Source organism: Euprymna scolopes, chromosome 1 (assembly GCF_053919585.1).
Source record: "Euprymna scolopes isolate OS-2025 chromosome 1, ASM5391958v1, whole genome shotgun sequence".
In the NCBI taxonomy this organism is placed as follows: domain Eukaryota; kingdom Metazoa; phylum Mollusca; class Cephalopoda; order Sepiida; family Sepiolidae; genus Euprymna; species Euprymna scolopes.
In genome coordinates, this window is record NC_136482.1 from 183,553,289 (window position 1) to 183,569,814 (window position 16,526).

General features: G+C 36.6%; 1 protein-coding gene across 12 annotated transcripts in view; it reads left to right on the plus strand.

Annotated features, from left to right (window-relative positions):
• Positions 1-16,526, plus strand: part of LOC145278012 (RILP-like protein 1) — a 188,812-nt gene that overhangs the window by 148,998 nt on the left and 23,288 nt on the right. For 7 of the 12 annotated variants that reach the window (XR_013868272.1, XR_013868275.1, XM_080130230.1 and 4 more), the window contains one exon: positions 10,191-10,244. The exons of the other annotated variants lie outside the window; for them this stretch is intronic. Coding sequence is in view for 5 of the 7 variants with exons in the window: in XM_080130230.1 (XP_079986356.1) it covers positions 10,191-10,244 (54 nt within the window). In the remaining 2 variants the exon portion in view is untranslated. The remainder of the gene's footprint in view (positions 1-10,190; positions 10,245-16,526) is intronic. 12 annotated transcript variants of the gene reach the window in all.

A 16,526-nucleotide genomic window follows, 5' to 3' on the forward strand; every position in this document is an offset into this window, starting at 1 on the left:
TATACTTGTGATTTTATTATGCATGAAAATTGCCTTGGTCTAGAAGGATTTCTCCTTCACTGACCACCTGCATCCATCACACTTTAAATAAATATTACATTGTATTAAAAAGGCACAAAGAAAGATAAAAAAAACAAAAAAAAACACACATTGTACATAAAAATTAATCTTGGTCTCAAAAATCCGAACGAGACAGTTATTTTATATTTGTTTCTGCCATTAAAAAGTTTGGTTATAATAATTTTATTTAAATTTTGTTTAAACTATGTATTTTTTCATTGACATCATCCAAAATTCTCAGTTATGAGACTAACCGTAGCCCTCGGCGCAAGAGGGTCCGTGTGTGCCTGGCGTGTGGGGTGGTGGCTGATCCTGTGGTCGGGGCAGCGGAAGAAAGAGTTTCAAGATGGCGCCTGCCTGCTTTTATTAGAGACGGAATCTCGCAGGATCGCAAATTAGCTAGGCCATCTTGAGTAATAAAAATCGGTCCATTGGAGGTGCGAGTCAGTCGGGTTCTGACGTTCGTGGCGATCAGTACAGTGACCGTTGGGTTCCGTGTCTATTCGTGCAGTCAGCTGAGCTTTGTAAGTTGCCTTCGCGCCGTGGCTGTGATTGTTTGTTGGTTTGCTGTGTGTTGCTGTGGTTCTTCAGTGAAACGCTTCGTCGCCCACGACGAGTCTCACCGTCTCCTACACAAGATACTCTTACAAGCTATTTCGGCCTCCCCACTCCGAACTTGGTTTTCTTTTCTTCAATGGCGGATAGGTTCGATCTAAAATTGATACCGGAATTCGACGGATCGGACCCGGTACTCAGCTGGGTTGAGAAGGTCGAGTTACATTGTCAGTTGTCCGGCGTGAAAAATGTCGAGCGCGTGATTCCTCTGCGGCTGACCGGCGGGGCCTTCGCTGTATATCAGCAACTCAGCGCTGAGGAGAAGTGTGACTACTCGAGTATCAAGGCGGCGTTGTACAGGGCTTTCGCCACTGACCCCGCCACTGCATGGGAGCAGTTTGAGACGAGGTCTATACGCTTGGGCGAAACTGTGGACGTGTATCTCGCCGAACTTAAGAAGCTGACGGTGTTGTTCGGCGGTCTTCCCGAGAGGGCCCTAGCCTACAAATTCCTGTCAGGACTCCCCGCTGGAGCAAAGCAGCTCCTGCGAGCAACCTCTACCATGTCCTCACTACCGCTGAGTGACCTAGTGGACAGAGCCAGGACAATAATGAAGGACGACTCGACGGTGCAGGAAACGGTAGTCGCTGTCGCACAGGCCCCACCAAGTGGCGAAGGACCGTCTCAGGGACCCAGCCCGCAAGGTGATGTCATCTGCTACAGATGCAACGGGCGGGGCCACATGGCAAGAAATTGTAGAAGGCGATCGACGGCTGTTCGCTGCTACCGCTGTAACAAGACTGGGCACATGGCCCGAGACTGTGCGGGAAACGGGGACGGGGACAAGGTGCCAGTGCCGACCTCTTCCCCGAACAGAAAATAAACAAGGCGCTCCCTGTCATTCAGGTCCGAGTTAATGACACGTTATGTTCAGCCCTCCTTGATTCCGGTTGCTCCCGCACCATAGTGTGTGCGGACTTCTGTCGGGCGTGGAAAAAGAAGAACGTCAGGATAACTACCATCACTGGAAAAATACGAATGTGTTGCGGTGTGGGTGTGGTACACATTCGCACAAGAACTGGGAACTCAGCCAACGTCGAAGCGCTGGTGACACGCGAAAAACCGCTGAGTTTCGACCTGTTGCTAGGCTACGATGCCATCAAAGCCCTGGGCGGCGTGCGCATAACGCGCGCTGGCGTTGTAGAGTTTCAGGATAGGCCCCCGGTGCGCGCAGCACTAAGAGTCGACCAGCCGGACTTCAGTGCGGAATTCGACGACCAACAGAAGGCGTGGACCGCCACTTGGAGGTGGTCAGAAGACAAGGAACCGGCCAAACTACAAAACAAAGTGGCAGAGTACCGTATGCCCGACCAGATAAGGCCTGCATACGAAAGCGAGCTCCGTGAATGGATTAAGAACGGTTGGCTGATTCCATACCCCTACGACAAACTTGGACCCCCCAAGGGCCTGATACCGCTGATGGCAGTTGCCCAACCTAACAAGTTAAAGGTGAGGCCGGTAATGGACTACCGTGAGTTGAATGCGCACGTTGATGCGTTCACAGCGGACGCCGACGTCTGTGCCAGCAAGCTTCGAGAGTGGCGCCGGCAAGGGTCCAATGTGTCCCTACTGGACTTGAGAAAAGCATATTTGCAGGTCCGGATCGGCGAGGCGATGTGGCCTTTCCAGACAGTGATGTTTTCCGGGAAGAGATACTGTCTTACGCGACTCGGATTTGGGCTAAACGTAGCACCCCAGATAATGAAGGCTATCGTCAATGCCGTGTTGTCACAAGAAGAATGGATCAGAAAGGGAACATCGGCGTATATTGACGATATATACGTGAACGAAGATATCGTGTCCTCTTCGCGCGTAAGATCCAAACTTGCCGAGTTTGGTCTAAACTGCAAGGACTCTGAGCGGCTTGAGGATGGTGCCCGCATATTGGGCTTGAGCGTTCAAGAGGAGCGAGGGATCCTGAGGTGGAGGCGTGGAACCGCAGTTCCCGACGTACCCGACGTTTACACAAGACGTGCCGTGTTCTCCCTGTGCGGGAAACTTGTGGGGCACCTTCCAGTATGCGGATGGGTTCGTGCAGCGACAGGCGTCATAAAAAGGAGGGCAAATGCGGTCAGCAAAGGCTGGGACGATGAGATAACCGACGAACTATTGGTTCGAATGTTAAAGGAGACCGTCGCTAGTGTGAAAAAGAATGACCCCGCCACAGGGGACTGGTGCGTGCAGGGAGACAAACTGAGCGTGTGGGTGGACGCAAGTTCTCTAGCGATCGGTGTAGTTTTGGAGAAAGATGGGGCCGTAGTTGAGGATGCCTGCTGGCTGCGACCGGCGAATGATGCTGCCCATATCAACCTGGCAGAACTCGACGCTGTAATAAAGGGCATTAACCTGGCACTTCAATGGGAAGTGAAGAAACTGCGTGTGCACACCGACTCACTTTGCGTGCACCACTGGGTGTCGGACACACTCACGAGCAAGGCCAGGGCACGCACCAAGGCAGCCAGCGAAATGCTGATAAGACGGAGGCTTGAGACTGTGAAAAAACTGGTGACGGAGTACAACCTGTCCGTAGACGTAGTGCTCGTCGCCTCGGACTACAACCTCGCCGACAAGCTCACTCGGGTACCACGGAGATGGTATGAGGCTATGAAGAAAGAAGCTAAGCCATTGCCTCTGTGTGCTGCCTCCGTCGAGGAGGACGAAATCAGGAAGATACATCACGACAGTGGGCACCCCGGAGTGCAACGGACCTACTACTTTGTGAAGTTGGCTAGACCATCAATACCAAAAAGCGCAGTAAGAGCAGTGGTCAGGGAGTGCCAAACGTGCCAGTCCATCGACCCCGCTCCAGCCAGATGGCGGAAAGGACAGCTGGGAATGGACGCGACTTGGAGTCGGTTGGGTATGGATATAACCCACTACGGCAGCCAACACTTCCTCACGCTGATAGACTGCGGGCCAACGAGGTTCGCGATTTGGCGCCAATTGGTAAGGCAGGATTCCACCAGTGTCATCCACGAATTGGAATCCATATTCTACGAAAGGGGGCCGCCTGAGGAGATCCTCACAGATAACGACACGGCGTTCTGCAGCAGGGAATTTAGGCATTTTATGGACAACTGGGGGATCCGCCTTCGACACCGATGCGCGTATGTGCCGAGCGGCAATGGCATAGCGGAGCGATGCCACCGAACCGTGAAGAGGATCGCGGCCAGGAAGAAGTGTACGATCGCGGAGGCGGTTTACAGATACAACACAACGCCTAAGGACACCGTGACTGGCGGCAGTGCGCCTGCTGATGCGATTCATCACTACCACGTGCGCGTCAAGGACGTTGAAGTGTGTCTACCCGACCAACGAGAACCCCAGGGGACGTACCAAGTGGGAGACACCGTCTGGGTGAAGCCACCCGGCGGCCGGTGCACCAGCAGCTTTTGGAGGGGGCGGGTCACCGGCGTCATCAGTGAACAGGCCATACTAGTCGATGGTACTCCGCGCCACGTAAGGGATGTCCGGCCCGCTCTAAGCGCTGACCAATCGGCAAGCAGTGGAAGTAGCGAGTCATCCGACGATGAGCGATGGATCCAACCCGTGCCCCACGAACCTGGTGACTCAACTGCGAGCAGTGGAAGGAGCGAGTCATCCGACGATGAGCGATGGATCCAACCTGTGCCCCATGGACCTGATGACTCAACTGCGAGCTCTAATGCTGATGCTTCCGATGCCACTTCTGAGAGCTCCGATGAGGAAGTCCCGGCAATACCCCTCCGCAGGAGTGCTCGAATCAAACGGCCACGTCCGCCGTGTCACGTATGTGATCTGGAGACCAGGGGGGAGTGTGAGACTAACCGTAGCCCTCGGCGCAAGAGGGTCCGTGTGTGCCTGGCGTGTGGGGTGGTGGCTGATCCTGTGGTCGGGGCAGCGGAAGAAAGAGTTTCAAGATGGCGCCTGCCTGCTTTTATGCGAGACGGAATCTCGCAGGATCGCGCGGGGATGCAAATTAGCTAGGCCATCTTGAGTAATAAAAATCGGTCCATTGGAGGTGCGAGTCAGTCGGGTTCTGACATTCGTGGCGATCAGTACAGTGACCGTTGGGTTCCGTGTCTATTCGTGCAGTCAGCTGAGCTTTGTAAGTTGCCTTCGCGCCGTGGCTGTGATTGTTTGTTGGTTTGCTGTGTGTTGCTGTGGTTCTTCAGTGAAACGCTTCGTCGCCCACGACGAGTCTCACCGTCTCCTACACAAGATACTCTTACAAACGTCGGTTTATTTATTTGGTATTATTTTACGACCTGCCCCAGCATAGTATAAACACCCCCAACCAATCAATGTTAAGAATGGCTTTTGAAGTTGGGTGTGTTTATTCCGAAAGCTGTTCTTAACATAGGGAGGTTGGAGTGTTTATAATACGCTGGGGCACGTCGTAAAAATTTACCATTTATTTATTTATATTATTAGTTTTATTAAAAAGTTCTGTAAATATATAAAAAGAACGCACTGAGAAAAACACCCATTTATTTAAATATATTTTGTTTAAATACGTTCATTTTATTACTTACATTAAAAAGTTTTGTGTAAATAGAAAAAAGTTTTGTAAATATTTAATATTAAAGAAAATGTTTTGTAAATATATTTCTTTTAAATCTTTAAAAGTTTGGTAAATATATTTTTAAAAAAATCTTGCTCGCAAACATTCGACCATGTCTGCTATTTGACATGTTTACAAACAATCAACGGCAATATCAAGGTCAAATAACCGGTGTCACATGAAATGTGCGCCAATCTTTGTCTACTGCTATGGGGTATCTAATCTTTACTTGATCCCACAAATGTCATATATGACAAGCAAAAAGGAATATGAAACCTCGGACTCATTTGCTATATGACATATAACCTATGCCATTGGCGGAGAGAGTTTTCTAGTAACAATCATGTAACTTTCTATGAGTAGATCTCATGTGATCAGTAGGCTCATGGATATGGGCTGGATATGATTTAATCAGAAAGCTCACCAAGAATTTAACATTGAAAATGACCATGCTGTAGTTAATTGGGAAGCAGCTCTGTGGTATTGTCCTACAGACGGACAGTTCTTGGAAAGAAACCCTGCACATGGAAGTCCCATTTTGTTTTTAAGTACACAGAAAAAGAAAGGGAAATTTAGTGTTTGTAGTTAGACATGTTTTTGCTTTTAATATTTTAATAGAAGGAACTGGTCAAACTACCACCATGAAAATAAAATAGAGAATGATTAGCAGTCTCTCTCCTGTGAGAAAGGGGCATCCCCTCACTAGATTTCAAAGATGGTTTTGTACTTTGTCCAGACGGAGTAGAGTGCTCTGATCGGCATCTCCCCAGATGTGGCAACATTACTCTATCTTAGATTGTATCTGGTCTTTATACAGCCACTTTTTTCGCCATTTTACAATGTACTCAAAGTTGGAAAGGTCTTTTATATTTATATTCTTTGTTTTCTTTTGTTCAAGCTGAGGATGGGGCATCCTATCAGATGCCAGACATTCACCTGCTATCTCATACATTCTAACTGATGGATTGTAAAATTCTAAATATCCCTTTAAGTGCAATTGTTTGAATCTCTTTTGCACTTGGTTCACTGTTTATATTTTGCCAAATAATTTTTGAAATTTATTATTTATACCTTTTGAAGTTCTAAAGATGGTTGTCATCTGCGATGTTAAAACAAGGTTAAATAGAATCACAGTTTAAAAATTTTTAAATTAAAAAAAAATAAAAAATAAAAATAAAAACAAATTATAATTAGGACTTTTTTTAACACTGGTTGAGAAAGATGTTCATTAAGTATGATCGCTATCTTATATATTCTTACTCTTATAGAAGTCACTGCGCGTGCATGTGTGAGAGTTCCTTCTTCATATGTTCCGAAATGGCTGAGCCAATCTTTTGCAAATTTCACACAAAGCTAATTTATATCTAGCAGTGTTCTTAGATGTTTTGTACAGAAATTCATCCGATAAGTATCGAAAAGATCTAATCCTAATAATCTCTTTTTTATTTATAAAACGAATTCTTTACGTTACATCAGCCAAGTGAGGTAACAAAATCTCAGCAAATCATTTAAAGAAATAAAAAAACAACAGAATTATTGTAATCTGGAGATATTGCTCCGTGGTAGAGCATTTGACTACAGATCGAATGATCCCCTATTTACGCTCAGGTCTACTTCCATTTTATTGTAATTTTTTCTTGTGAATTCAATTTACAATAAAAGAGGTACCATTTTAAAATTGCAAATCATTTTTTCGTTTGCATATTTTAAAACTACACATTAATCAGAAGTGACTTTTCCAGGACATTCATCGTTAAGCCCAAATATCAGCTGACATGATATTGTACACAGACGGAATTTTAACAACATTATCATTATTTTTAAAATATTTTTTGAGAATTAGTCCACCAGGCAAATTATTCCACAAAATCTATAATAATCAATAGAAGATTATTTCTATAATAATACATATGCAATCTGGAAAAATTAAAATATGTTAAAGCATATTGTACGACCGGGCAACATCGGGCGTCCAGCTAGTAAGATATCATCATATGGTTATGCTAAGCTGAGACATAGGATTATCAAGATATTTAGTGAAGACAATTCATTGCTTTATTTCTGGGACTCTATGTTGCTTTAACTTTGGATAGATTTAAAACTATCAACTTGTATAACTTGAAAAGGCCTCTATCTAATGATAGCGATGCTAAACTCAATAGCCAACATTGTTACTTCAAGTATGTTTATAGTTATACTTTAAATAGTATAGAAAATTTTCAGTTAAGTCTATCCTTAATTTTTTCCCTACATACATTTATAAAAATCAGACTTTTTTTATGAAAAGCTTTAATTTTACTTGTAAAGTATAGTCAGATTTTCCTTTATTTCATTGATCGAAATAGTTTTCTTAAAAGGTAGATATAACATGTTTCGTCACTAATATGCTATAGTTCATTAGAATTTCATATTCAAAATATCCTTTTATTCAAGGATATTTACTTCACATGAACTAATATAAAAATATTTTTAAAATTTTTAAATAGTCACACTAAATTAGTAAAAACATCTTGATAAAAAAAGTTTTGCTCTTTATTTTGCATTTTTTCTTTAGTTGACTAAAATTTTAATTATTTTTATACATCTTTCATTTTTATTTGCATAATTCCATCAAGATGTTTGCATGCTTCATATTAACACAAGCTTTCCATTGCTGTCCATACAATGCATTTATTTCCAGCATTTAGCAACAGGAGTTTTATCTCGTCACTTATTTTATCTACCCAACATTTAGGTGGTTTTCAAGTAGGTCTTTTCCCAGGAAAGTGATCTTTATAAGATTTGTAGAAGCACCAGTTTATTTAGTAGACAAAATTTTTGTTTGTTATATCAGATTAATTTTTTTTTTTTTTTTTTTTTTACAACGCTACCTATTCAGTGAATTTTTTGTTTGTAACACTAAAAACAAACAATTATGAATTTAAAGCAAATCTCTAGTTCATGTAGAAAAATAACCATAAATACAACTTGCACTCATGTCATGGCCAGATGATTGAGCTTGGAAGCTGTATGTTCTCGCATTACAATGATTGGCTGAGACTAAAGTAGATGCACAATGTTGGATGGAATCATGTCTCCTCGCATCTGCTTGGTTTGTCAAAGTGTAATCACTTCCGATTAAGTCTTCAGTATTAGTGCCTTCCAGATGTGGAGAACATGACAATGTGATTTGTTGAGCTAATCACTTTCAATTAATTTGTCAGAATATGCTTGACTTGTCTTTTGGGATGTTTTCTAAAAGTTTTTTATTTTATAGTTACAAGCTAAAGATTGTTCAATTTTGTTTTTTTGTTTTTTAAATTATTATTCAGAACAGCTGATGAAGTTTTAAACTTCTTTTACAATCCCCTCACATTACAGTAGTGAAAATTTGTCAGTTAGCAGAAGCATAAAAAATAAACTAGAATACTTTTTTCTTTGCTATTTTGAGTAGACTAATTAGTATAATTTCAATCTTGTAATAAATGTCAAACCAAAAAGAAAATTCCTAATTAAAATTATTTTTAATTGAAGTTTCATGATTTTGATCAAAGTGAAGAGTTTTCTCCCTTTAATACCAGGTTTTCATCTTATTGAAAAGTTCTTTTAGTAATTTACAGCAAGCAACAAAATGAAATTAACTGTTGAATTGAAGATTCGTCGCAATAAAGGTTAAATAATTAAAAATAGAATTTGCATTAAATGTAACTTGGCTTAATTTAGGCATTGCAAATTATAAAATATTTTAATAAAACTTACTTTCAATCAAAATAAGAAAGCCATTCAAAAGAGCAGCTCTCACTACTGCTCATTTTTAACTATAAGAATTTGTCGCTTGCTGTGTTCACTAAAACCAGAGATAGTCATATTTCAAAATAAAATTAACTGCAGACTGTAATAGTCAATAAGATTTAATTAAAATGAATAAAAAAAATTTTTCTGTGTGATTTGGTACTTTTCTGCTTCCAAGTAATTAGGAAACCTTGCTTCTTTTTTTTCATAATCACTACAAAATACCTTTATTCATGATTGTTTTTTTAATGTTCAACTTTCAGATTAAAATTAGAATCAAGCAAAACTTAGGCAACTATATTTTGCATAAACTACACTTTTTCATGTTAACAATTTCTAGTAGGAAAATAAGGTAGTAATTTTTTAAACTAAAAAACAAAAAATATGAATAAAGGCAATAAAGAAAACTCCTTGTTATCTGACCCCACTAGATTATAAGAGAGCTCCTTACCCTACTCCTCTCTTAGCTAGTCTATTAAGTTATCGCCTTTTGGTTCCTGAGTATGACTTTGAAATGCATCGAATGATGAGGTCACCTCTTAATCACTAATTTCAGATTTAATCTGATCCAAAGCAATAGGACCTGATAGGCACACATTTATGTGTTAAATAGTATTTGTTTTAGGTATGAATTAAACAATCTGACATTCTTGGACATGGTGTCCACTCCTACCCCACTCTCCTAGCCCTTCTGCCTACTTTATTTCCTAACTTTATCAATTGCTCAACCTCCTTCTACCATCCTGAATATGACAAACCTGGATAGAGTAGTTCGGTTGTAATTTAAGATATTTAGGGAATAACTCCTTAGTTGCCATTACTCCCAAATTGACCCTGACTCAAAGTAGTTGTCAGGGTTCCCATCTAATGAATTAAATAGAAACCATTATTCACAGGCGAAATGAAATACAAAATATATGCATACAAAACCTATGTACAGTTTTGGCATAAAATCACTCAATAGTTGACATGCCATAAATCCAAACAGCAAACTAATCTCTGCCTTTTAGCTTATTTAATATTATTTTTTTTATCTTGTTTCTCTTTCATTATTTTTTTATTATATTCATTCTATTTTATTTTAAAGACATTTTCTGTGCACCTTGGGGTAGGGCGTACTGTTATAATTGTGTGTTGTGACCACTCTTCTGCCATTTTGGTAATTATGGAGAGATGAAATTCTCCTTTCTATTTCCTCCAGATCAGAAAATAACCTACAAGACTCTGGTGCGATTCCATCTCTAGCTGACGAATTGTAAGTGTGTCCCCCCCTTTTGGCACCATTGCTGGTGGTGTGAGTGCTACTGCCACGACAATTATTACTACTAATACAATTCCTACTACTGTCAACAGAACTTATTAAATGTTGTTGCCGAAAGACATTTTGTATTCCTTTCATCCTTCCTTTAATAGTTTGCACTGTTTTTGTTGTTTTTGCTCAGCATGCCCTCTTTTTCTCCTTTTCTTCCTCCTCCCCTCTCTCTCTCCCTCCCTCTCATCATTCTTTTTTATTACCTCATTTTTCATTTTGGACTTATTCTTTTTATTTGCTTGTTATTATTAGTCACATAGACTTATTAATTAAAAATATTGTCTTTTTTACAGCAAAATATAATTCATAAATCCAATAACAAGTAGATATTAGTACAGATTAGTATTCATTTATTATAACGTATGTTTGTATTCACTGCAGTTTGTTTTGGATATTGTTTTCTTGTTCATAATTTTAAAATATTTGATTTTAAATGAAAAATTAACAAATTCTGTTTTTTTAATTTACAAATCTTCCCACAGGTTTAAAGGTAAATAACTGAAGGCTTCCTCCAATATTTTAAAAATTACAAATATTGAATCTCAAAATCAGATTCTACTTTTCTCTGGCATAGAATAAACAAAGGGTATAGATCAATTTAACAGAAAATACATTCAATCATAAAAAAAAAAAATTGTCGAATATTCAAAATAAAACTGAACTAGAATTGAAGGGTTTCAATTGTAATCCATTATTTTTTTTTTTTTTTTTTTTTTTTTTCTCCAATTTCTTTCTCGAGGAGAAAATGCAATGAGTGTAAAGTGATTAATTCTTTTTCTTCAGGCTTTATTAAGAGATACAGGAAATTGTTTTTGGTCTAAAAGAAAAACAATACCGGTTTTGCTCTTAGTTTTGATTGCTTCAAAGTTGTTTTTATCCTCCTCCGCCTCCTCCACAAGTTGCTTTCCAGCTTAAATGCTATTTTACCAATTTAACAATTCAACTTCAAATCAAAATGGATCACAGAAACTTAAATGCAAGGGAGATAACTCTTTTTTCTTATGTCAACTTTGACTAATTATTTGATTTAAAATTATCATGTGACAATATAATTCAATTTCCTAAATACTATTTATAAAATATGTACTTGAACTATTTCCAAAAGATCTAAAGTTAAGTTTTAGACATTTTGAACTCCAGTTGCTCTCTTCCTAGTTTCTGGTGTTTACCAAATAAAAACTTTTATTTATTCATAGCTGCTGTTTGATATGTTGTCACTGATCTAAGGAAGCTAACTCTATTTTACTAAGACATTAGCGTACAGTGAGCACCCACTTTTTGGCCACTTTAGCTCCTTATTTTGTACGTTTTTTTTCTTAGTTTCTGTGAAAAAATATCCAATCTTTATTTAAAAGAAACAAAAATTTGATCCCATCAAAAAAATTTGATCCCATCAGAGATTCAGCAGTTTTTAGAATGATTCTTTAATTCAAAAAAAAAAAAAAAAAAAAAAGAATTTTTTTGAGCAGTTAAAAACTTTAATTAGTTTTTTCATATAACAATTTTGGATACTAAAACCAATGCAAAACGTCATTAAAAAAAACATTAATAACAAAAGAAGCTTATATTTGGGCTTGACAATGAATTCTCTGGAAAAGTATGTGATGCTAATTGCAGAGTGAAATATATTTATTAAACATTCTATTACTTAATGAAACAAAGTTTATAATATTAGGTAAAAGTGCTCTAGCAGACCAACTAAAGACAAAGTTGATTTTTAAAGGTATTTCACTTTTACCTAATGTTATAAACGTTTTTTCATTAAAAGTCGAACTTGTTTAATGTTTTTTGTAATGTTAAATGTTTTGTGGTCTAGCGTCCCAAATTCTCAAATGAAAAAAAGGAATTTAAAGTTTTAAACTAAAATACACTCATGAACAAAAAAAATGGGCCAGGAAAGAAATTTACAATTTATTGCACAAAAAGCTGCATTACACAAAATGCAATTAAATAATAAACGAAAATGAGTAAAAAATATAAAGAGCAAGATATTTACTTTAATAAAAACTTAGTATGGAATGGAATTGCCCTTAGATCTTTTTAAAAGATCAATTTCTTTTTATGCTCTCATCCAACTTGGAGCACTGTGAAGAGATGTTATTCCATTCTCTTTGTACTGCTTCCCATAATAGTTGGAAAAAGTTTTTCTAACTAATGCACGAGATATTATAGCCCAAATATTTTCCATTGGGTTTAAATCTGGGCTTTGGCCAGGCCAAAACATCACATCAATTGAATTATCAGTAAGCCACTTCTTTGTGACTTTTGCTGTGTGTGCAGGGGCATTATCATGTTGAAAAATAATGTTATTGTTCATTTCTAACTTCTGGATGCTTGGTAATAGACCTCTTTCTAATATTTAAATGTATTCTTTGGCATTAATTGACGCATCACATCTGATAATTTCCCCAACTCCTGCAGCAGAAAAGGTCCCCCATACCATTATTCCTCCGTTTCCATGTTTTACTGTGGTTTTTATGCAATTCGGTGAAAATCTTTCTTCGGATGCAACGTTCAGGGGCATCACTGGCAAGGGAAAATCTTGATTCGTCCGACCAGAAAACATTTCTAAACCAATCTGCATCTTTCGTACCAGAACATGATGCAATTGTCTTTCTGTCGCTGATGTTCTTCTTAGTTAACAAAGGTTTTTTGCACATCTTTTTGATGAAAATTCCATTTCCTTCATCCTTCTGGATATTGTCACTCTAGAAAGAGAATTTCATTTTGCTGTTTCGAATTGTTTGCTATGGTCAACATAAGTTTTTTTGCGATCCTTCAAAACGGTCATTTTAAGCCTGTGATCGTCCTTCATTGTGGATGCTCTGGGGCGACCAGAACCAACTTTCCTGCTCACTGTGCCTTCAATTTCGAACCTTTGCCCAATTCTCTTCACAGCTGAAAGAGATGTTGCCACCTTTTCTTTCAAAATGTCGAAAATCTGCTTGTAAGTCAAATTTGCCTGTCGTAATCCTGCAATTCGGTTTTTAATTTTTTCGTCAAGATGTCGTCTTACTTTTCGTGAACTCCTCTTTAATACTAATAATCTGAAAAATACTAAATAACAGCTAATTATTAGCAAACAAGCGATAAAAATTTTAAAAATTGTTTTTTCCAATTTCAATCATGTCCCATTTTTTTGTTCCAATTTTAATCGTGGCCCATTTTTTTTTGTTCACGAGTGTATATGCTCACATAATCTAAAATTTAAAGAATTTAAAATAAATAAAAAATAAATTCAAATGTTTGCATTGAAAAACGTTCTAAATATAACTAAATAAATTTTAAACTCTTACAATGAAGAAAAAAACTAAATAAAAAATAGAAGTCAAAATTTTGTCTTTTTAATTAAAGAATCGTACTTAAAACTTTGAACTTTTTAAAATATATTTTACTCTGCAATTAGCGTTGCATACTTTTCCAGAAAATTCATTGTCAACCCCCCCCCCCAGCTTTTTTTTTTTTTTTTTTTTTTTCCACGGGCACTAATAAAAAAAACAAACATGAAATATAGAGCTGAAGTAGCCAATGTGTGGTTACTGTACGCTAATGTCTTAGTGATCTCCATCAAATCAGTGATGACATCCAACGGTGTCCATTCACACACACATATATATATATATATATATATATATATATATATATATATATATATATAGTCGTCTACATATACTGTTTCGATGTATCACAGCTCTTCAGTGTTGCTAGACATGCAAGTGCCTCATGCTGAAATCGAAATATATATCCTAAGCAACATACTATGTAATTCCAATCTATAAAGTTTCAATTTATATTCATCTAATCCTGAACATAAACTAAATTAATCCATTAAAATTTCATATAGGACAAATAGATATTTGCTTTTTCATGTTTGTATGTTCATTATTACTTCCCATACCAAGACGGGCTTAGATCTGATGAGATCAGAGGAAGGTTAAATCTGGATAGTATAGAGATGCATGGTATGGTCATGTTGAAAGAATAAGAGTTTCTGGGTTATTAGACAGAGAACAAATTAAGTAGAGAAAGGAACACATGTGAAAGAGGTAATAAGGATGAAGTTGAGAGAAAGAGGATTAAAGACCTGGTCAGAGATGGGTTCGTTTAGAAATCATTTTATAAAAGCGTCCAACAGATGCCAGCATGTATAACAGATGTTAAACTGAATATGATGGCCAAATTGATTTGAAAGACAAAAGTAAAAATAAATTGAAAAATGCATCAACTAAATAAATTAAAATGTCTTTATCAAAAGGTCAGATATTTTTTATAGTACAAATATATAAAATCGATAAAGAAAAAAAAAGTTGGAATTGAAAACCTAAACAAAGCATGAACAATACAAAATCAATTTTTACAATTTATGCAGTTATGAAGAAAGCAATTATCTTTTAAATAATTTAATTTTTTGTCAATTTTCTAATCTGATTAGTTTTAGAATCTCAATGCATTTCAAAAACAAATAAGTATTTTTATTTTTTTTTTTTGTCTTTAATGTTACAAAAGCATTATGGTTTTCATCCATATTTGACTCTATTACATTACAGCATCACTAAAAACATGTTAATCGTTTTAACATTTGAGTGCATTATTAACCTATTTTTCACAATTTGTTAATTTCATTAAATTTTATTTTCTAAAATCATTAATGTCAAATTTTTAACCAACGTTTCTGAGACTATTTTGTCAATTTTACAATAAATTATTTTTAAATTTTATATTTGTTATAGTTTTCTAATGTGCAATATTTTGTAATTTTCAAAATGAGGTTTTAAGAATAATCCTTCATGTAGGAATTTAAGAAAAAAAAGAATTGATGTTAAGATATAGAACACAGAATGAGAGTAATCTACCCCCAAGGCTTAGTGTTCTGATAGTAAACGTCATCTTTTCTGTCATCAATGAATAAGAAATCCTTCTAGAGTGATACGATTTTAATTAAAATATTCCTTTTTGAAGATCTGGATACTCTTCTCATTAAAAACCATCCTTGTATCAAATTCTGCCCTTGTGGGGAAGCAAGTAAATAAAGATTGAAGAAAGCTGAAGATTACAATGTCTGAAACATGAAACTGGCAGCAAATACCAAAATAACAAATTGAAATCACATGTAAATTGCATCATGGAAAAATCATAACTATAATAAAAGTATTAATATAACTCCTTCATGGAATTGTGAAAATAAAGGAATATAAAAATCTACAGTAAAAAGAAAATAGTAAAGTAAAAGAAAATGATTAAGATTCAGAAGAAAAAAAAATCCGATCCTAAAATGTTATTTACGAATAAATGATTTGACAAAAACACCACTCTTTCAAATATAAGGTTCAATATATTTATGGAAAATAGATATCTGCAATGCACAAAATCCAAGGATAATATAAAAAGCTTTCTGTATGATATTTTGTTTAGGATAATGAAAAATTATCCTTTTAAATTCAAGAATTTGTACAAATAAAATTAAAAAAATTTAAGCAATATTAAATTAAATGTAATCATGTCATGAATGTTATAAAATTCGTCTGTAAAAAATTTTATAACAATTATTAAGGGCTTTTTTTTTTTTTTTTTTTTTTTTCACCATTTCTCACCAAGGATAATTGTGCTCTCCCAGGAAATGTATTGTCTGTTAATTTTAATTTCAAATGGATTTAGTTGATTTAAAACTGATTATCCTTGTTTACTTGCCTGCCCATGAGGGAAGAGTTAGACATGGTCGATTTTAATAAATGTAAAATCCAGCTTTTTAAAAATTGATAAAAAAATTGGAACAAAAATAAAAATGCATCAGTATTAGGACAGGATGGAGAAAATGTAGTGTCAGTGTTACCACTCTTTTTTTTCTAGGCAAAAGGCCAATGATTGTCATTAAGTTGCTCTTGTTAAAATGTGAATTGCCATATTTACAATGAAAGTATAAAGATGCAAAAAATATTGAATTTCAAGTAAAAGAAATTATCAAATAGTAGCATATCCAAATATTACAAAAAACGATAAGGTAGACAAATATTCATTCATAAAAGTTTCGATTTGTCTGACATGTTTATTTTATTGCATCATGTGACATGAATTTCTCAGAAATTCAAAACTTATGACATTTCTCACAGGAAGTAAGTAGTTTCCTTTGATTTATCTAGTGAAAAGCTTGATTTTTACAAAATTCATTTTGCATGAATAATTATTTTTCTCCCTTATCGTTTTCTGTAATTCCTCTTAAATTTTTTT